General features: G+C 37.6%; 1 protein-coding gene across 1 annotated transcript; it reads right to left on the reverse strand.

Annotated features, from left to right (window-relative positions):
• Window positions 1-227: 227 nt before the first annotated feature.
• sae1 (SUMO1 activating enzyme subunit 1) lies at window positions 228-21304 on the reverse strand. The gene is made up of 9 exons (XM_088079286.1): window positions 21081-21304; window positions 19934-20045; window positions 18325-18498; window positions 13278-13423; window positions 12458-12560; window positions 11748-11853; window positions 5291-5435; window positions 4276-4345; window positions 228-495 (listed from the first exon to the last, which is right to left on the reverse strand). Exons 1-9 carry the CDS (start codon window positions 21179-21181, stop codon window positions 403-405), a joined length of 1050 nt encoding a protein of 349 aa, XP_087935412.1. The 5' UTR covers window positions 21182-21304; the 3' UTR covers window positions 228-402.
• Between the last annotated feature and the right edge of the window lie 1968 nt (window positions 21305-23272).

The raw sequence follows: 23272 nt of genomic DNA on the forward strand, positions 1-23272 counted from the left end.
TAACCAATGGCTGAATGTTTGACCGGTATGTACAATGCTATTTATTTATTTACGGTCACATCTCTGTTTTCTCTCTTTCTTTTAACTTAATTGTTATATATTGCAGCGTCTGTTGTTGTTTTGGTTGTGGGCATATGAATTTGTCTTTGTTTTTCTTTAAATTCAAAGATCAATAAAAAAATAATTGAATTAAAATATGATACTAAATACGGAGACTTGAGGCAGAATCCCTTTACTTAACAATGTTTTATTAGCAAATGTAAAAAAAAAAACAAAAAACAACTGTACCTGGGACAGACTAATTGTTTGACTTGAAGAGGATGACCTGATATAAATGATCTGACAGAACAAACTACAGAAAAGACAGCGGTCTGCTGGACTTCTTTATGTGTTTAGAACAGCTTAGTTTCGTCCAAAGTAGTCGACCACACCACTGCCTTTACGACCATCGAAGAAGAAGAAGTTCCGGTGTGGAGCGTCTCTTTGGGAGAGAGCCTGAGGGGAAACAGAGAGAACATGAAGGACACTTTTGTTAATCTATATATAGTACTGTTCATGATGTCAAAAGTTCGGATGTCTGAGGGGTAGGTTATTTGTCTGAAATAACCTAGTGTTTGATGCTTTAAAAGGAAAGATTGCCTAAAAATGAAATCTACTCACCCTCATGACAGTGGAACGTTGGATGAAGTTTTATAGTCCACCAAAACCACAGGCTACAGGCTACAACAAGGCTAAAAACATGACACAAGTGGCATTTTTCAAAACGTGGCATGTCGGGGCTTCAGGAAACTTGGATTACTTCAGACGAGCAGTACGGAGCAGTAAAGTTTGTGGTTTTCTAATGTACTTTTTAAATGTTTGAATACTGGTCACCTATGAAACTCCAGCAGGGTTTTGTGGACTACTACTGTGCGTTCACATTCGACGTAGAACGAGGGCTTCACATGGTGTGTTTACATTCAAAGTCTATGCAAAGACGCCGACAGACACAAATTCACGGCAGGCGGCGCAATGGATGGGTTGGACATGATGTGAATGGACGTGAAACGCATATTTTGCGTCTTTGCGCCAGTTGAAATTTTTCAACTTAACCCGCCATTTATTTGGATCAGGAGCTACTTAGCTCACTCATATCTCGCAAAGAAGCTGTGGTTTGCTCACGAGCTGTTCAGTTTACGTGAAGAAAATGGTTCCTGTTGTTTGGCTAATGCTAACACAACTGGCACTTCTCACTGTGTATTCACACCAGGTGCGGGCGCTTCGTGTGGCTCATTTCAATTCAAAGTCAAGGCAAGGACGCTGACAGATACGAATTTATTATTATATTATATTATAATTTTAGTTTTTAAATACTCCAAGTATAAACAAGTTACCATATACGAGCTAGCAACATTACAATTCCCACATTACTATTTTTTTGCGTTTGGTGTGAACGCATAGAAAAAGTTGATGCACTGAGAGTACTTCTCAGTCTGACTCCAGACTGCTTGTTAGTGTTGCCATCTGAGAGAATACAATAAACTCTTTGCAACTGACTTTGCCCATTTCCAGTGATCTTCTTAAGTGTCTCCATTTGATTCTACAACTAGAAGTCTGCTTTATTTAGGGTACTTAGACAAAATTTGGGATAGTTTAAGATCGTCTTCAGAGTGTCCTCCGCAACACTTTCTGGACCTGACAGTAGCTCTTGTTTTTTCCTCCAATTTGTCCAGTTGGCGCAGCCGTTAACAGCACAAAACTTTGGCATTTTTATAGCGCTTCTGGATGCAGAAATCCCTTCCTGACCCCCTTCTGAAGTTCTTGGCGGTGACATGACGTCATGTGCAAACAACCTATGGCAATATTTTGGCTGCTAAAATTGTAAACTAAGGAACTGTAAACTAAGGGAAGGTTTCACTGTACCAACCAGTACAACCGGAAAGCACCATTATATTCCGTTTTTCCTTTTAGCATCAAACCCACACAACCCTGTCTGTCACCTTCAAAGTTCAGTGCATAAGGTGAGTTCAGTTTTCTGTGAGTGAGGGAAATCAGCCAGATTCACCCGACGAGACACTGAACGGCCAGTTGCAGCGGGTTTCATCATCATCATCACCATCACAGAGACAGCAGACTGGCCTTGTGCCAGTATAAAGCAGTCACTCCCCTCCTCCTCACACACACACGCACACACACACACACTTCTTCTGACCTGAACTGATAACTTCAGCCCGAGGTCACTGTGAACACGGCGCAGAAGAAGATGGTTTCTAATCAGCTCAGTGAAATCTTTTTCAGGTCATGGACAGAAGACACAGTCCATAATGATACTGTTTTTATCGGAGACATGAATCTTAAAGACCTTAGCTGCCTTGCTGCGTCTGTGGATCCCATCAGAGGAAACTACCGGACCGAAACAGCAAGCTACACATCAAAATCTAACTCAAGAGCTTTTCAGTAATTCATTTTCAGGTCCTTTCTGCTTATATTCAATAGCAAAAAAAGTCACCAAATTCATACAAAATTGTGTTATTTATTTATTTTAAACTTAAACTGTATATATGTATTAATTTATATCTTAATATTCATTTATATTAACCATTTCTACGGATTAAGCAGCCACAGCTCTAATAACCAATTTTCAGAGATCATTGATAATAATGTTTCCTTATGTTCACATTGAATGTTTTCAACCTGGACCCTATTTTCCATGTTTTGTGTCTTACTGTGTTATGGAGACAGCAATTTCTGAAACTGGTCCACTATTGAGCGAGAACGCTGCAGCCAGTAACAGCAAAACAAGCTGCAACGTAACCACTGGGGGCAAATAATGTCCACTTAAAGTGTTTGTTTTTGCCTCTGACAGTACCCAAATTTTATTCTAAGCATCTGACAACATTGTGGAAAGGATCCTTACAGAGATGGACCTTTTTGTAAAAGAGTAAGATACTTTTTTTTTAAACAGAAAAAGCCCCAAAATCGGCATCACCAAACCCCCCAGACCCCATTTAAATAAAAATTAACTTAACTAAGCGTGTATAGAGCCAGCACATTTTCACATCTAACTAGGTAAATTAAGAGTTCATTTTAACCAAACCAGAGTTTATTTTGTTTCAGCTGACTCTGAATGAAGGGTGTTTTACAATAAAATCACACTTTATTGCAAGGATCGCTACAGAGATTCTCATTTCTATAATGCTTTCAGACACTTAATAACCATCTGAGCCTGTCAGTGGCAAAAACAAACACTTTAAGTGGACATTATCTAACAGTGCACAATTGCAATGAGTGGTTACATTGTTACAGCCTGTTTTGCTGCTGCAACCTATCAAAGTCAAAACTCAAAAGCTCTTTACTGTCATCGTTAAAAATACAAACAAAAACAATATTTAAGAGATACTAACAAAAAAGGATAAATAATAAATAATTAATACTAATACTAATTCTCATAATAATATACCTTAAATGCTGAGCGCCCCAGGGTAAATTGTTTTCTGTTTTGTTTGTTTTGTTTTCTGTGTTGTCGTTTCAACAGTGTTAAACAAAAGAAAACTGAAAAATGGTTCACTCCGTAAAAATACTTAAGATAAGTGTATGACTGTTGCTAAGAAGTAGAACCAAATAAACAGAATGTAACAAAAGCCCAACAATTAATATTGATTATAATAATTATTATTATTATTACTATCATCATTATTATTTGCAAACTATTGAGAAGTCTTACAGCAAACTGTTGCTGCTCCTCTTGCTCAGTGCTGGATCTGTTTAAAAAAATATTGTTCCCTTTTTTCATTTAGGCTCAAAAACATTTGAAAATGGAGTCCAGGTTGAAAAAATTATTAGTAAGTATTACCCTTTTAGTGTCTGAAAAGGTATACTGACCAATATAATTCTTTTTTTACTCTCAAATATGTGTAAATGCCACTGCTCAGTCTGGTTTTCCAATTTAGTTCCCTTTAATGGTCCCATTATGTTATATGTTGTTTAGCTTGTGGACTTGATAGATTATTCCCCGCTCTGAGAGGCCGCTGTCAGAACGTCACACTGACTTTCGCTGTGGTCACAGCGAAAGTCACTTCTGCACAGAGAAGAGTCGCTGCTGTCTTTCTGAAGCTGACCCAGAAACCAGCTGAGAGGCCACCTGTCAGCTGACCAGGTCCCTCACACACCAGACTGACCGCCGTTTACCACAGCACCGAGAAAATCAGAGGATGCATCAGAGTCAACAACATTCATCTCCTCAGGTTGTTTTCATGATGCCCCTGTATGATTGCGTGCGTTTACAGAAGAGCTTACCTTGACAACTTCTTGACCAAGAACTCCTCCCACAACAGCGCACACTGGAGACATCTCAGAGAAGCAGTAGCTGAGGACAGATGGTAAAAGGAAACGTGACGTCAGTGAAAACTGAAAAAGTTAAATGTAAAAAGTCTCTGTTAGAGCCAGCTGATTTTAGTTTTGTGCTGTCATTACTGTTGTATGTTAAGTTTTCTGTTAAATTCCACATAAATTGTTGAAATTCCTGTGATCTAATTGCGAGCTGTAACAGCCCTCCATCTATTTGGTTCACGAGCTACTTAGCTCGCTCATATCTCGCAAAGTAGCTATGCACGGTTAGTTGTTTGGCTAATGCTAACACAACTGGCACTTTTCACTGTGTATTCACACTGGATGCGGGCGCTTCGTGTGGCTTGTTTCAATTCTAAGTCATTGGAAGGACGCCGACAGATGCGAATTCGGGCCAGATGGCGAGATGGACGTGGAATTTAGGTTGGTCTAAAGTAAGGTAAGGAAACAACAGAGGTCGTATTATGTGCTGTGAAGAGTGTGTATCTTGGTTCACTCTGCTTCAGAGCGTGGAGCCTGTTTACATCCAGCTTTCTGTTGTATTTCACTGCAAACTACGTTAGCCGTTAGCCTCCTCACCTAGCTAACGTAAGCACAACCAGAGCTGTTGAGGGCAAATTTTCTTGAGTTTTGAAATACTCCAAAAATAAACAAGCAACCAAATACAAGTGAGTAACACGATAAATAGACCAACCAACCATAGCTAACATGCTAGCTAACAACCTTTCAACCATCGTCTTCTCCTCTGGAAATACACGTTTGTACTGCAGTGTGGTATACACTCAGATTTTCTGCGCATTGTGGGTATTTTATAGTGCACTATAAAGTGGATGAGAATTTGAACACTACTACAAAATGGCGACAATACTATATATTGCACGACTTCCGGAATAGGGAACTGTTTCAAACACAGTGTGCGTCTCGCTGGTGTATAATTTAAGTCACAGGTGTAGACGTGTCATACCTGATGAAGTCATCATTCAGGAGGTCACTTCTCACTGCCAAGGACTCCAGGACGTCGTCACGGATCTGCCTCAGGAGCTGACTGTCCTCCGCAAAGGATAGTGGGTCGGGGTCACGGCCTTTGTCGGTGCGAAATTTCAACAGGACTGTGGAGACAGAGGGAAGAACGAGAGAGAAAAAAAAGAGGGAGAGCATCAAGCAGGAGTAAACAACACTTGAGAGGCTGGAAATTAATTTAAATCATTTTTCTAAAAGGAATATTTTCCATATAATCTGTTGCACTATCATAATTTCAACACGCTTTCAAGAGACTTCCACAGTGAATTATCATCTTATGGAAAGACTCTGCAACAGGATAAGATCTGCGTGCAGTTGCACCATCAACCATTTCATCCGATTAGCCTACGTTTCCCCATCAAATTAAGAGCGTGCACACAAAGACTGCAAAAGGCGCACAAACACACCTACACATGTTCAGTGAGGAAGTATTAGTGTGACAAAAAAAAAACCTCTTTCCTGTGTCTGACAGTCAGGACTGATTGAGAAATAAAAAATCAGAAGCATGCACTTTATTCGGTCACGAGCAATATTTCCAATAACCGACATCTCCACCTGTACCACGCAGACGCACACATCGACACCTCGCCCCCTCGTTTCCTGTTCGTCCATTAACTTAAACCACATGAGGAAGTCAAGTCCTCCCACGGCCATTTCCACCAGCGTGGTGTGCGCGTGTGCACACACACAGACACACACACACACACACACACACACACACACACACACGCGCGCACGCAGTGGCAATGAGTCACTTTCGCACCTCAGCAGCTCTGCCCTTTAATCAGCGAAACTTTTGTTAGTAAAAGTTGAAAACTGGCACAAATGACAGCAGGTCTGCAGAAGGCAGGAAATCAAACAGAATTTCATAACAGAATATAATAATGTGCACATAGATGGAACAATGATAACATCTGTAAACCTCTGCATGCAGCACTAACACGTAACAAGATTCAAGTAGGAGGGGAAATATTCGAGATGGCCCTTTATGTTTAAACCTGCGCATGAAGGTCAAACTTAAAGGAAATATGTTTTTCGTTATTAAGAAACAATCTGTGAAGAGAGAGAGTGTGACTTCATGTTTGGCAGAGCTGTTATATGAATATTTAACTGCTTTGAAGTTTTATTTTTAATGCTTTAATTTTTACATCATTATTATTTATATATAAGACAAAAGGCAGAGTGCTACCACAAAACCTACAATTGTTTTGTTTTGTTTTTATGTCAGAAGATAAGGAACACTGAAGGAAAATTTATCTAAAGCACCAGTTTGTGTATATCAGTGGTCGGCATCAAACTGTGGAATTTTTTACTGAATGATTTTAAGTGTTGTAAAATAAAGAATAATTAGACAATATGAAGCCATCTGTCCTCTTGTTGAAGGTGACTAATGGTGTATGGCTCTTGATTTTTCAATGTTTTTATTTTTTGTGTTGTGTGTTAGGTGACAGTAATTGGAAGATCATGTATTTCTTTTGTTTATGTTTTGAGAAAGGGACAGGTTATAAAAGACTTTTTCTTTTCTCCCTGCTCCTTTTCAGTCATGGCATGAGCATTAGAGTGGTTTTGAATCTAAATCTGATTGTTGTGCATTTACATGACTGGAACAAATAAGAATGAAATGGAAATACTTTAACAAACTAAAAACACCTTCTGTTTCTTCTTTAGCAAAAATAATTATGTATAAAAGTCATCAGATACTATACATTTAAAAAGTGCATTATGTAGATCAAAGTTACTGATGATAATAAGTACACACCCTCACACACACACACACCCGTGGTTCAGATCACCCGACTGTTCCTAGTCAGACAGGAAGCAGTTGTAACAGAGGAAGAGCCACTTCCTCATTGGTCGCCCAAAAAAAAAACAACCGCTGGCTCCATTTATAGAAACAGCGGAGGAAAAATAACAAGGCCTCTGTGTCACGTTCACTAAAAAAAACAACAACTAGACATGTTTCCACTCAGACATCAGCCTTAAGACAGGGCGAGGCTACTTTCACAGGGGGGGTTATTAGACTGAATGTCACAACACCTAAAATTAACCAGCCCAGATGTTCACAATAACAGGTGGAGGAAGTATTAAGACCCTTTACTGGAGTAAAAGTACCACACTGTGCAAATACTTTGCTACAAGTTATAGTCCTGAAATAGAAACCTTGCTAAAGTACATGACTAACGCCCAACATCCGGGATCGAGCTGTTGCACTGGATGGGCAGACCTTGTTGGGAGCCATAAGGACACAAGACTCTGATGCAAATTTAAAAAAAATGCGCTGCAGAAATTGAACTATGCCATCAGCAGCAACATGCCCAAAGAACCAGATGGAATCTTCACAGTAGCTGCTGATTTTAATCAACTCATCCTGCAACTCCAAAGATGCAGCAAGATCAAGGACAAATTACATTTACCCTTTACCTTCTTCTAACTTCTAGTATACATCCGCTAAATGTACTTAAAGTAAAATGTTCCCTGTGAGTGTTTTCCTTTTGCATCTGATGAATTTGAGTTAACCCTTTGAAACCTGGATCAACATCACTTTTCTTATGTTACATACAGACACCTCTCACAAGTATTTAACAACTTGCAACTTGGTAATAAATGTCCTACAGATGGCAAGTAAGTAGTTGATTTAGAATTTTTAAAAAATGAAAGCTAGGGAAAATGTTCCAGAGAACCATATTTAAAATTAATAAGAGAATTTTAAAAATTAAAAATATAGAATTATTATCATTTGTAAGAATTTTTTCCAGGTAATTTCCTTGTGTTTTCTCTTTTTTTGTACTTTTATTTTGCTTGTTTGTTTAGTCTGTTGGGGGGGTTTTCTTGTTTTTTTGTGTGTGAAAATTTTCAGGTGATTTTCTTGTAGATTTTACTTATTTCTTGCTTATTTATAGGTTATTTCTTCTTGAGTGGCGCATTGCCTGGTTAACTAAATGTAGCATTTTACTGTTATATATGTTATAGATTGTGCTGTAGTGTTTTTGCAATCACTGCGACTACTGTGATGCACAAAAAAGAGAGTGATAATTGCACATACTGTGTAGATTACGTGGAATCAGAGGAGCATGACTTAAAGAGTTGGATGAACCTGCAGGTAAACTTAAACTCACATTAGATGTGATCCATAAAAAATCAAAGAAAACCACAACTTCCCGCAACTTTGCCCAGTGTGGACACAATCCTCATCACAAATCACCCTCTAACGTCACTAAAGCTGAGAGTGCATAAGAGTCTAGTGGACTACAAATATTTGTGTGTGGTCTTGTCCATGACTGCAGTCACTGCCTCATTTCCCATCATGCTGAGGTTGAAAAACATTTTGCATAAAATACACCAAGCCTCATATCGAAAGCCTTGTTTCAGCTACACTGCAAAATCTTTGTTATATAGTGAGTTGTTTTTTTTTAAAATTTACAGTCCCCCATGTTGTCCAAAGTACAGCGACAGCTGGACAGTGGATCCTCTGCTCTGAACAGCGCAAAAACAAAATACAGGTGTTGATGGCTCTGCTATCCTAAACACTGACATAAACGCAAGAGGCATTCTGCAAATCATTTAAAAATATAATAGCTGTCGCCAATTATTTAGAAATTTCACAATGCAATATCAATATATATCAATATATATCAATATATATATATCAATATATATATATATATATATATATATATATATATAAATTTATATTTTCCATGGTTTAAAATGTTTAGAATATGAAACATTTACTTAGGAAATTTTACTACCAAATAAGGCCTTATTTTTGGATTAAAGAATTCAAAGCCTTTTAAGACTGTTTTAAGGATCCACAGGAACCCTGTTAGAACACACAGTAGTTTTGTTTTGTTAGATGTATTTTTTGCAGAAAAATTCCTGATCAGCGAGGAATATTAGAAATTCTATACTTTTTTTAAAACACAATGTAAATTTGCAGAAATGCATTTAGTATTTGTGACCGTTGCATCCTGCCACATTTTTAACAGATTTTTTAACAATTTTTTTACAACACTGATGCACAGAAGATAATTTAAGTATGCGCCCTGTAGCAGTTTTCTAGTTATTTCTTGCTCTATATGCTTCTTGTCAAGCGGTGTAGGTGTCAGGCTGTTCCCTGTTCTCTGCTCAGTGCACATGACTGGCCATGGACAGCCTGTGATGGAAACTCGCATGTAGTGTGTGTGTGTGTGTGTGTGTGTGTGTGTGTGTGTGTGTGTGTGTGTGTGTGTGTGTGTGTGTGTGTGTGTGTGTGTGTGTGTGTGTGTGTGTGTGTGTGTGTGTGTGTGTGTGTTTTTTTTGGTTTTTTTTTAAGAGAAGGTCGTCAGACACCGTAAATAACCTGAAACACAGGAGGGTACATTTAAGATTTACTCTAAGGGTGAAAAAGTTCCTTTGGGTTAATGGTTCCTTAATATCTCACATGTGATTATTCATGTGCAACTCAGCATGACAGTATTATTTTTTTTAATCATCAAAACTGCGGATTGAACTTTACAAAATCTAAATTTGTTGTTTTTCTTTTTAAAACTCACCGACAACTTTTGGCTAAGCTTGACATTTTACAGTTTCGCCCTTTTCTCTCAAATAAATAAATAAACTAACTTAACGGATGGGATTTTCTGTGCATGTGCAATGACATCTCATCAGCTGAATTACAACCTGTGAATTTACATGTTCATGGTTTGTGTTTCAGTCTCACTGCGGGGGTTCCTACGCATTTTCAGTTTCAAATTTCTATTCTTTTTTAGACCTTTCAGGATTCTTTGTTGATCAATTCTCTGTATGGAAATTCTGTTTGCGTCTTTCCTCCCACATGGAAACACCAGAGGACCTCTCCTGTACTCTGCCGCTCATTAACTGATGGCTGTATTGTGTCACCTCGATGAAATCACTTTTACACAAAAAAGAGAATGATGTCATAATAAAAATTGAGTACGCAGATTAACCTTAAACAGGCATTGTAACCGCATGGCTGACATTTTTGCAATCCAGTTATTGTACTAAAAAACTCTGCAAAACCCCATTTTAATTTTGTATGTAATGCATTTTAGTATTTAGATTATACTCTTATTGTAGTAAGTTCTATCTAACTGATGCATTTTGTTAATATGCTATACTGTCTATAATGTTGCTATATGACAAAAAAGTCAAACAGCAATTGAAAAAAAGCCATTTGATGCTTAATACATGTTAGTTGATGCTAAAATGACCTTAGTTAACTCCCTGGTTGACTTGCGCAACTGCTTCCTGTATGGGTCATCTAAAAGAAAAAAATAACTCCTGAAAAGTTGTTAAATGTGGAGTCAGGAAGACAATTTTACCAAAACATAATGTTTTTCAAGTGCATCTCTTAGTGTGACTGTTACAAGTTTTAAAACAATTATGAGTTCTTTACAAAGTCTTAAAACATTACCATTCTTCTACAACATTTAATTATTATTATTATTATTATTTTTTACCATTTTACTTTAAAATTACAATGATAATGTTGCCTTCTATTTGAAATCAATACCCCTAAAGAACTTTTCTTCAATTTAAAAACTTTTTGAAGGCTAGAAAACCAAGTTTATGGGGCTGCAACAACTCATTATCTTTATTATTTATTAGTCTGTACTACAGTTGTTCTCATACCAATACCAGTATATGAAATGCCTCTGATGCTGCCTTATATGATGGATTGGGTTTCGGTGAGTACGTGAGTCTATGCACCAATCCAATACCATGTAATTTATTAATAAACTTTTAAGTAGTTTCACATCCACATAAAATAGCAGTTTTCACTAAATCAATTCTTCTTTTCTGTTCTAAAAACAGCAGCCTTCACAGGAAGTTGTGCTGTTCAGACATTGTCGACTTCCGTTATATAGGGGTGAAGAAGAACTGATGTGCTGTGAATAGTGTAACATCAGCAGTGAGCACATGTGAAATTAAATGATAAAACAAAGTTTTATGGTATTCATTCTTTGAATGTTTTGTTCATGTTTTACAAAAGGTATAACCTGAGCTATGCCAAACAACAATAGCAATCATTTTGCACCCATGCAGGGTTAGTAGGCTACAGCGTTTACTGCTTTTTTTTTTTAAAGCCATGGCATCGGAATGGTGAAGTTCACGTCATAGAATATCGGGAGGAAAAAAAAACTGTATATGAACATCTCTAGTCTGTACAAACTACATTTTCACTTAGTGATTGCTTAAAACGCAAAAAAATAGAACAATTCTGCCGTTACCAGGGCTCAATCTGTCTAAAACATCCCCAAATCTGTTCTTGTTTCTGATAAACAAAAACAAACCAAAAGTTTGAAGTTTAAAATGACATAAATCACAAAAAGCTATGCATGGTTATAATCTGTTCACAACAAACTTCAGTACTTTTACTTCATAAGTGATGTTTTACGTACCGTGAAGCATAAAGTAGTCCACTGGTGTTCGCTTCAACCCGGCTTTGGCCTTATCGGTCGTCCAGTCGACCTCCAGCGCCTCCTTCAGGGTGCAGAAACTGGCCGTCTGTTCAGTTGGAGAATAAAAAAGTTCCGTCAATAGGAAGTGAACTTAATTCATTCTATACTCATCTTCAGGACCAATTTAGTATTAATAGTAGTAGCAATTTATTTGGATTTGTGTGGATTTTATATGTATTTCTATATATTTATATTTCTATGTATGCAGGCAATCTAGTAATTGTTTGTAAGAAATAACACACTAATACAAAAAAGACTGTATTTCATTTAGAACTTGTTAGAAATACTACTACTACTACTACTACTACTACTACTAATAATAATAATAATAATAATAACAATTCTAATATGTTTTAGTTGTAATGCTCTTTACATCTGGAACAAATCTCCAAGTGCTACAATATAAAAGCATTAGCACAAAAAACAGATAAAAAAACTAAAATAAAAGCATATTTAAAAGTAATTTTAAAATAATAGGAGCATAAAAGTAAGAAATATGACAACCAGACCTTGTAAATGATCAAAGGTTTTGTTTAACAAATGTTCCAGTCCTCCTGTCTTAACATTTCTTCAGTCCAGCCTCCATTTAAAGGAAGTCATTTTATTCATCACCTGGTCAGTTTTAGAGTCAGTATAGTTGCATCATTCACCTTTTTAACCATGGTGGTCTCATTGGGGTCAACTTTGGCTTTTTTTGCCTCTGGACCATCTTCTGTCGAATTTCCAGTTGGTTTCGCCTGTTTTGGTTTTTCCCTAAAAAGAGAGAGTGAAGAGAAGATATCCCACATTATCTGAAAAAACTACAGTCAGTATAACATTTGATAAGATTTGATAATAACAGTTTACCTGCCTAACGACAAGAAACTGGTTTGTGACAATAGCTAAACTTAAAAAATTAAATAAAAAGCACTCAACTTGCTAATTCTTATACACTTAATAAAAAAATATCATCATCATTATATTGTCTTATTTTTTTCTCATTTACTTACATCTTCTTTCACTACAGTTGTACATAATTATGTATGCAGGTGTCTTCTTTGAAATATACTGTCTACTGTTTGGACTGTGTTAATGTTTCTACTTATTCAGTTGTATTTATACTACCCACATCTTCAACTATGAAACATTTTAATTAGGGTTCAAGCCCCAAAGTGGCAGTAACCTATTGAATTTGTTGCCAGTTTATTATTATACTCTTTGTCATATGTTAAAACTTAAATTGCCGTGAGCTGGAATTAGCGAGAAACTGTAAATGATGAGAAAATACTTCCAAAAATATCAATCGAATATGCTCAGTGGTGGCATTTTGGAAAGGCCACACCCCTCACACCATTAGTCTAATTGACTTGAAATTTGGGGCACATGTAAAGCTCAGTGTGCTCTCTAAAAGAAGCCTCCTCAACCATAGAAGTCGTCTATGGTCACCATACACACACACACACACACACACACACACACACACACACTTACTCAACGTAGTTGTGCTCCTGTCCGAGGTTGCAGAACATGTAGCCATAGTAACCGTAGACGTCCCCACAAAAGACTTTGATGTTGTGCTTAGAACAGAGCTGGTCGACCCGCACCATCAGGTCTCTGGAGCAGCCTGTCAGACACACCTGAGGGAGAAACAACACAAGCATTTGGTCAGAGAGGCTGCCTTTTGTTGCCTGAACAATCACCAGTATCACCAGTAACTACCAGTAATGCCAAAGTACTTCTTAGCATAAGCAGCTGAATACTATAGGAACACCAACAAATATCCATCACTTTGCAAACAAACTCAGTTATATAGTAACACATAAGTAAATAAAGGGTGTAAAGATACATCCATTGTGTCGATGTATCAATTTATAGTCCTGCAATCATACTACATTGATAGGGAAACAGCAAGTCGTCCTTCTAGTGTGACTTGTATCAATATAACATCATCGATACTAAGAATTTGCAGCTTGTATTTAGCATGTCGAACGTTATGTGGATGTGTTTTTTAGACATTACTCCCGTTCATTCTCCCATTCTCTAATGTTCTGGCCGTGCATATATCGTTCACACAAAGCAGCGGCACTTCAGATAATGGCAGCTTATCATATAGTATAATAATAATAATAATAATAATACAGTATAACATCAGTTTCCTTGTGCTGCATTCAGATGCATTTCAAAGCTATTTGACCCTTTGAGACCTGAGCAAATTTGTTTGATTTCTTCCAATAACATGTAGAAAATAATGCCATGATTGACTTGGCAAGAAATGTCCCAAAAATTGCAAAAAAAAAAAGTTATTAAAATATACTGTAAAATGTAAATTACATTTAAAAAAGGTTTTATTTTATTGATTATTAGAAAATTATTCAAAAATAGGGAAAATGTACTGAAAACTATATTTATAATTATAATAATATTCTATTTGAAACTGTGTTACAGAAAAAAAGCACCTCCTTTCCCAGCCTTTTTAGGTCATTTTCATTGGTTTTGTTTCATTGGTTTTTAATTTGCATGTTTTTGGTTAATTCTCTTGTAAATTTTGTTTTTCCTGTTTTTGCTATTCTTTGGGCCATGTCATGGTTAGTTGCCTGTTGCCTTCTCCTTCTCTTCTTAGTCGCCTGTTTTTGAAAGAAATCAAATATATGCTCAGGTTTCAAAGGGTCCGTTCTTCCAGCTATTCACGTTCAGAGATACATCTAAATCTGACAGACTATTTCTGCAACTTCTGCAACTTAGATTCTAACTTTCTGTGTCCTAACATTAACAATTTATTGCCAAAAAGGATTTAATTCAAGACAAGAACTTAACAGTCGTTAAGCAAATAGTGTTTGAGAGATTCCATCAAAAGGAACCAAATAAGAAGAAGAAACAAAGATCACGTCTTTTTGTTTCTGCTACATGAGCGGAGATGCACAGCTGTATGCACCCACTTCTCTCAACTTGTACTCTTTATATACTCACTGCAAGATTAGCTTTTTAAAGATTAGCACCTTTAATTTCTAAAAATGAAAACGTATGAAACTGAACTCCCACTGTGTCGGTCTGTCGGCACCTCCTCCTCTTCTTCCATCTTTTGCTTTTGTGCCACTCATTTCAATTCCCATCAGCATACCACTAAAACAGCTTACAATAACAGAAAACATCAATCGATCTTGCTTTTAATCCCCAGGGGAAAAGACGGACATATCTTACTTCTGAAAATTGGCTGCAAAAACAAATCCATCAGTAACTTTCTGCTCAGCTTGTGCAACAACAAATGGTAAACAACGATCAGCTGCCAAACTGAGCGAGACACACCTACTGCAGCAGCAGCCACAGACAAATGATAGCTCATCTCCCCAAATAAACCACCAAACAAGGCGAAGGCAACAGAGACACAGTGTTCTGCTGGTGGGCTGGGTCCACCTTATCCTGCGGACCCAGTCCAGCACACCCAAAACACGCTAAGCTCACTGATAAGACTGATGCATCAGAGTCCCACAGAGCAGCAGGTTGACCAGGGTCAAGGACCAGCGTACCTCCAAAGACTTCACCAGAAAAACAAAATGTCCCATTTTCACTTTATACAAGTGCCAGAACTACTACTACTCTTACTGCCATTAACTGTGACGTCTTTCTTTCCTACAAATGATTTGCGAGCATTATTTGATCCAGAAACAAGTTTGTGAGGAGAGAATCAGAAAAACAAGGTTCTTCTTCTTAAAAGAAAATATTTTAATGTGAACATAAATGTTTAAATATTAAATGAATGGTTGCTAACAGGGAGTTCTTATGAACTGTAGAACTTGATTTTCCATCCGCAGCTGAAAAATCAACAAGCAATGTTACCCGAGTATAATCGATGCAGAATGGCCCATGTCCACATCTTAGAAACAGATCATTTCAACACCCCTAGCTTTCAGCCGTTTTGAAAGTGTAAGAAAAAGAAATGAATCCTTGGCCTGTCCTGATTTTATTTATGTTGTGTTTTTCTGTTCCTTCTTGTAAGAAACCAAAACGAACCACAGCTGAAAAATAAAAAAAGTACTGCAAACAAAGAGAACAAGTGGCACTCTGCAAGTACCCAGACAGACAGTGTGTTTTTTTATTGTATGTCATCTCTCAGTACAGAAATTAGGCCTCTCATCTGAAAACTGTGACCACACTCCAGCCGCTTCACTTTAATCACCCGCCATCTTCCCTCTCACACAGATACATCCCTGGAAGCAGATCACAGTGATGAGAGACAGACCCCCCTCTGCTCTCCAGCTTGTATTTTATCTCAAGCTTTTTGAATTGTCCTGCCTTCTCTTCTCTGAACCTCTCATTCACCCCTCCCTCTGTCCTACTAACATCCATCTCATCCCGCCCTCACTTCGTCTCGCTGCTATTTCCTCCAGCTTCCTCCCATATCGCTCTCCCTCCTCCTGACCCTCACTAAGCACCCCCAGAGGGAGGAAGACTGCCGACAATTCAGACACAACAGGAGGGGGACACAAATCTGTTATTCCTCTAACGGTGCTCAAATACATTCAGAACTGATAAAACTGAGATCTAGCCTGTGAGAATGCTAATAATACAGTCATCTAGGGTGTGGCAATATATCGATATACTGGCACCATGATATGAGACTGGATGTTGTTTTCAGATTTGGGGTATCGTGTTATTGTAAATGTTGTCTTTCGCTGGTTTTAAAAGGCTCAGTGTGTAGGATTTATGCGATCATACTGTCAGAAACTGTCGGAATATAATCTAACTTGTATACTTTCTGTAGCGTATAATTCCGTGGAAATAAGAATCTTTGTCATTTTTGTTGCCGTAAAACAAGCTGTTAATATCTACATAGGGAGCAGTTCCTCGTCCACTTTGTCTGTCATATTTCTACAGTAGCCTTGAACGGACAAACCAAACATTTTCGCAGTAGCTGCTACAATACGTGCCCTGTCCTGAAATGGTTTTATTCAGTGTTACGGCTGTATGTGTTGGGCGCTGTTGTCCCTTTTCCCTCTGTAGATCTGTCCAGGTGTGCTGCATCACCTAACGAGCCCCTGGCTGGGGAAGGAGGTGCTTTTATATTACACACACTCGTATCGCTCTGCACACAAAATGCCTTTTTCAAAATTAGGCTTTAAAAAATATTATACGTTAATATGATTTTCTATTTTCATTAACTTCACTTTTTAACCAACATCAGTCCTATTCATAAATATCAAATATTCATCAATTTTCAGAATTTGAACTGTTTAAATGCCAGGTTTTTGTCACGATGCCACAATGTTTTTAGATGAAAAAAAAGAAAAGAAAAACCATATAATAATGAATTATTTTCAATATACTATGTGCAAAGTTTTTTTTTTTCTGATTATCACAGACTGGGATATGTCAATTATTAGCAGCAACGTTGATTGTGACAGTGCAACCAGTGGAAATAGCATGTATTTTCTCCATATGCCACATATGGTAAAATATTATGTCATCAGGTGGAAAACAGTCCAATTTACAAATTCCAAAGCAAAGGCCCAGAATGACACTTGCAAGGTTGCCATGTTCATTTGACATTTGTCGTCCACAACTGAATTTTCAGCAAAGTATCACATAAATGTGAAGCTTTTTAATAGCACACCAAAAAGGTCATTCTCCGCCCACTGCTGTGAACACTACAGGACCATATAAGGCAAACACAGGCCCTCAAACACCAGCTGTGCTCATTATGTAATTAACAGGCTACTTATATCACACAACAGTCCTAAGAAAGACATTTCAGTCAATACAAAATGTCACAATTACACACAGTTTAAAGAATAAGGCTAAGTGGATGCCATTACTGCAGGACTTGAGAGAAATAACATAATGCAGGTGTTTTGGTCCTGAAGCCTAATGGAGCAGAATAGTAGCGCTACTGATGAACAATTTGTGCTACAAGTGACATCTACTGGTCAGACTGTAAATTGGCTTGGTTTCTTTCAAAAACATGGGAGGAAGATTAGGAGCAATGAATGAAAAAATGACCCAAATATTTGAAAGAAATTAGTAAAAAGTATAAGGGAATTTGCCTAACATGTGAAAAGTGATTAAAAATATTTATTTTGTAACAGAATTTTACAGATGTAATTATGATAATAATAAATATATAGTTTTCCTTAACCTTTTCTCTTTTCCCTATACATTTTCCCGTTTTTTTTTTACAAACTAGTTTCTAAATCTACTAATTTCTTGAAATTTATTTATCTCCTACTATATTTCTTATTGGCCCTTTCCCATGTTTTTGAAAGAAATCGCACCAATTTGTTCTGAGTTCAAAGGTTTAAATATTTTTAAAAGGGTGTCTGAAAACAGCCCAAGAAATGTGATGTTGCTCCAGATTTCAAAGGGTTAAGTACCCCTGGAGGAAGAACATCTCTAGAAAGCAAACCTTAATTAAACATGTTTCAATATATGCCAGAACTAAGTCAAATCCTTCACTTTCTCTCTAAAATGTCCCATCTACACTCTGATACTGCTATATCTAAATGCAGCTGTCTTCTGTCTTGAATGCACTTCCATGTCCACTCACCGCATCGAATTGCAGAAAGAAGTCATCTGGTTTGTCTTCCACTCTGTCTTGGTCGGCATGGACCTCCACCATCGGGTTGAGGTTCTGCCCTCGCTCCAGAGACGCCTGCGCTCGATTCTGACCCTGAGCAGTGACCGGAACCAGGAACTGAGCTCGACATGACTCCTCTGACACCTGGTGAGCACACAAAAAATACCGAGAATGCAACTATGTGATGGGATTTAGCTAAAGACAATTTACTCTATGCATCCAGTTTGCATTTATATACACCGGAAATTCTGTTTCCATTCTTTTAACCCTTTAACAGTCACATCAAGAGATGCATCTGTAAAACTTTTTTTCAGATGACTCATACAGGAAGCTAGTACACAAGTCAACAAGCAAGTTGACTGAGGGTAACAAATTTCCCCTACAGGGACAATAAAGTGTATCCTATCGTGTCATAATTCTAGCATTAACTAACATGTATTAGACATCAATGGATTTTTTTTAAATTTAGGTTTGATCTGTTTTTTCATATAATAACATTATAGGCAGTATGACATATTAACAAAATGCATCAATGTATTAAGGAAAAAATCTGAGTATATAACTTATAAAAAGTGCCTGTAAGCAATTAACAAATAATTAAAAAGAAAGAAAAGTAAATTTGAAAAAAATAAATAAATAAATAAACCTAGTAACAGAATCTGTACAAAATGTATGGCAAAAAATAAATAGTCAATGTAATATAGCAGAATAGAATTTAATACAGTTTTAAGTACAGCAATTTGATCGCAAAAAAAGTCAGTGTATGGTTACAATGCCTGTTAACGGGTTAAAACACATATTTTCAAATATTTATCATTCTACTCAATGTTATCGTTTCACGTTATCAAATCTTGTATTTTTCCAATTACATCTGTAAAAAACTGTATTTGTATTACTATAAATGTTAAATAAAGTAATTAGTATTAAAAATACCTTGAGCAAAACACAAACAACCCAGAATTAAGCTGTTATTAGAATCAGGGGCTCTGCTGGGAATTTTGGGCCCCATGAAAAGATATCACATCTGTCTTTGGGCCCCAACATGTAAGGACACACCAAACCTGCACAGTTGCTGTAACACATGTGAGCTGTGAAAATATAACACCGCAGACATGTATGCAACATTGTGCACACACTGTAATTCACTCTTTGATCCTGGAGGACTGATAACTCTAAGAAATATGCTCAAGACCATCTTTTATAGTCAAATTTGTTTTTAATGATACAGGTAAAATTCAATATAATTTCCAATGTTGTTACAATAAAATCGATGCAAAGTAACTGTTTTCTCAATGAAAAGTGAAAACGAGCGAAGACTATGACTTTGCCACAGGCACCATCTAGTGGACATACAGTACACATACAGAACTGCAAAGATAGACGCTGCCACATAAGGCCATTTACCCTTCACTTATTTCTATGGGCTTTGTGTCACGCATGTTGAAACTGAAAAGGAAGATTTATAAATTTAAGCTGAAGCCCAAGTCCACTCTGTAGGCAACAGAGGACTCTGAAGAGGACAGGGGGGAAAAGGGCACCCAGGCGTGTTTTTGTGTAAGCACTGTGTCAGCATGTGTACCTGTTCATGATCCAGCAGAGTGAGTCCTTTAACTCCAGCCAGGATTAAGTTCTTGGCAACTTCAGCCCCCAGACCACCTAAACCTGCCAGGAGCACACGGGACCCTCGCAACCTATTAAAAACAAAACCAAACAAACATGCAGACTGAACGTCATATTGGGAAAAATCTGATTGCTGCTGACTGTAAGCTTTGGAACATGACCTTTTGTTGCGTGGGTTGTGTTTACAACCAAGTAGTTAATGAACCTTCATTTGAACTGCAGGTCTCGTTACAAATAAGAAACTCTGCACAGAAGATGCTTGTAGACATGGAGAGACAAGTTCATCAACTATATATAGGTATACCAAAACAACACTAACAACGATCTCCAAGTAGTGTTTCCTCTGTTCACGTAGCACCAATTTCAAAAGTGTTTGCGTCTTTCTACTGCACAGATGGCCTGGTTTAGCAAAAAAGCCATCTCTGCAGCAATTACATGCATCTTTAGGGGTTTGTGTGCATCATTTACATGGAGCATTCAAGTGTTGTTTTCTTAATTATGTTATCATAATGCTTACGTGTCCTGTGATCATTTGCTTTATCTGAATGAGTGAGCGAATTATAATCCATATTACCTGAAGACTAAGTGCCATGTGATCACTCACTGTGTGTACATATATATACATACATACATACATATACACACACACACACACACACACACATATATACTATTGGTATTTTTCGATTTTGGTTTATTAGAAAGGTTTAATACATAGAATCATGCCATAGTATTTCATTTTGAATTTACTATCATTACAATACAATTTTTAATAATTTTCTTAGTTTGTTTATGCTAAGGTTAAGTTAAGATAAGTTATTTTAAAAGGAAATAATGCAACTGGACACACGTCATTGGCCTGTGTATATATACAGTATATGCACCCACAAAACACAACAGTGTGTATGGACACAATACAAAGATCCCGACCATTGCAATGATCAACACTCTCAATGAATACTCTCCACTCTGTCTACTTCAAGACGGTGTCCCACCTATCACTTAATAATAAAAAAAGCTCATTAAAAACAAACACTTTGTTGTGAGTCTGGACTCAAACCTCCCGCCGCCCCGGTTAGCCTGCTGAGCTAACTGAGCTAACTGACCTCTTCTGGGCATCGAGCCCCCACAGTCGGATCTGACGGTCATACTGAGCCGCCTCCTCCTCGCTGATGACCGGGTCCTCCTTCTCGATCATATCGATCATTTCTGATCACTCCGAAGACGAGAATCGCGATGTTAAGAGGCTTTTTTTTGTGCAGCTTCAGGTGTAGTTGTTTCAACTGCCGCGACGGTTCCGTTGAATGGACGCTGAATGATGACGTTACCCGAACGGCTCACTCCTCCCATCATGCCTAGTGCTAGACTGAGTAGTTCGTTTGCTGTTCTATTTTCCAAAATGCATGTTACTTTATGTGAGAGTTTGTAATGTGTTCGTTCAGAATATGTGGGTTTGGTAAATGTCATTTTATGTTGGATTGTACTTTTAACCATTAAGGTGACTCATATATCAGTTTAAACCAGCTGTGGAAAACCCACATAATCTGACTGACTTCACTATTTTTAACGATGTGAATATATATATGTAGAGAGAGAGAGAGCCATAGTGAAAGTGGGACAAATGTTCACCAGCTGTCTGTCTATGAGTCCTGGTCTACTGTGAGACAGACACATACCAGATATTGGCCCCGTGCACCCTGGTCTTTTGTGGAGCAACTTGCATAAGATCAAGGCTGCCAAGAAGAAACTGCAGGTCTGACTAGGTACAGCAGGGCAAATGTGTACATGACAGTAATATTGAATTTGCTGTGCGTTGGGGGCCAATTTTGAAAAATGACAGGGGGCCAGGGGCCAGCCACAGCTGACCCATACAAGTTTCTAGGACTTCTAGGACATTTCTCAAATGTTAGGATGTTTCAAGGATTTTAGGACATTTCTGGCCCTGCTGAAAAAACAACCAAAAACAGCTTATGCTGGTAGCTGGTTTTAGTTGGTTTTAACTGGTTGAAGATGGTCTTAGATGGTCCTGACTCAGTTCTTGTTGGTATTTGATGGTTTGACATGCTGGTGTGACCATCCTTTCAAGCTGCGCATATTTATCTTTATGCATAACATATGACAAGTAGACTTAACTGATTCATGCCTTTTGCTTTTAATGCTTCCCCCTCATGAAGCTGTTATTTCTCCATACTCAAGGACATTAAATTGGTTTCAATCTTACAGGAACTTCAATGGATAACCCAGTTAAAATGACCATCACAAACTGGTATGACCACCTAAACCATCAAAAATTATGCAAAAATATGCCTTAAACTTGTCAAACAAGCTGAAAAAACAACCAGCTTAACCATCTTAAACTGGTTAATCTGTTTTTTTTCAGCAGGATAGGGACATTTCTTGGATTTTAGGACATTTCTTGGATTTTAGGATAATTTTAGGGCATTAAGGATTTAGCTAGGACCTCTGCTGGGGGTTGCAAGAGATCCTCAACTTGCACTTTTTTTTTATTAACAGCTCTATTTTGATTCTGGTTTATGCACTCTCGCACTTTATTTATACTGAAAGTACAAAAACAAATCCCAGTGTGAATCACTTTATTTTTATTGTGAATTAGAAAATGATTGTGGGGCCACCTGGCATCCTATCGGGGGCCAGATTTGGCCCGCTGGCTCTAAGTTGAGTATCCCTGGCGTATGATTTCTATTTCGCAGACATATAGCCTCTTGTGAAATAAAACAAAGTCAGGCAGCGGGAGAACAACATTGATATCAATGCTGGTGAAGCAGATGAATAACGTTGTGTCCTTTCAGCCCTGGTGGTGTTTGTCCAAGAGCAGACGGCTGATGTGAAGCAGCAGCATTTCAGCTGTGCACCCAGAAGATTAAGTCTGCTTTACAGGAAGATGAAGACTCAACTGAGCACAGTATGGCAGTTGAGTGTGAGGTGTGTATTTGGCAGAGAGAGAGAGAGGGAGAGAGAGAGAGGGAGAATGCGAAAGGAAAGAAAGCAGGGCAGTGGGAAGCAGAATATATATGTCTCAAATCTCCAGAGATTACTCCCATTATTGCAGTTTCGGGATTCTTTTGCAAGTGAACTTTCAAAGCCTTAATAAGAAAAAGAACAACTTCAGTCCCAAACTTCATCCACCTGAGAAATGATCAAAACATGTAACTATCTGCTGATAATTCTCTATTAGTAAACTTTAGATATTATTTATGTCATTCTCAGAGGTCAGATTATCGCTGAATTTAAACATGATTTAAACTTTTGTTGTTGTTGTTATAGTAACAATAAATCG

The sequence above is a fragment of the Plectropomus leopardus genome, chromosome 6 (genome assembly GCF_026936395.1).
Source record: "Plectropomus leopardus strain MGB_pleo_1.0 chromosome 6, ASM2693639v1, whole genome shotgun sequence".
Taxonomy (NCBI): domain Eukaryota; kingdom Metazoa; phylum Chordata; class Actinopteri; order Perciformes; family Serranidae; genus Plectropomus; species Plectropomus leopardus.

Excerpts from the sequence above, each read along its gene's own strand:
- sae1 (XM_088079286.1), bottom strand. The coding sequence starts at position 21,181 with ATGATCGATATGATCGAGAAGGAGGACCCGGTCATCAGCGAGGAGGAG. Across the intron at positions 11,854-12,457 it reads AGACCACCATGGTTAAAAAG|ACGGCCAGTTTCTGCACCCT; the intron begins GTGAATGATGCA and ends CCAACTGAACAG. Across the intron at positions 4,346-5,290 it reads CTGAATGATGACTTCATCAG|CTACTGCTTCTCTGAGATGT; the intron begins GTATGACACGTC and ends ATCTGTCCTCAG.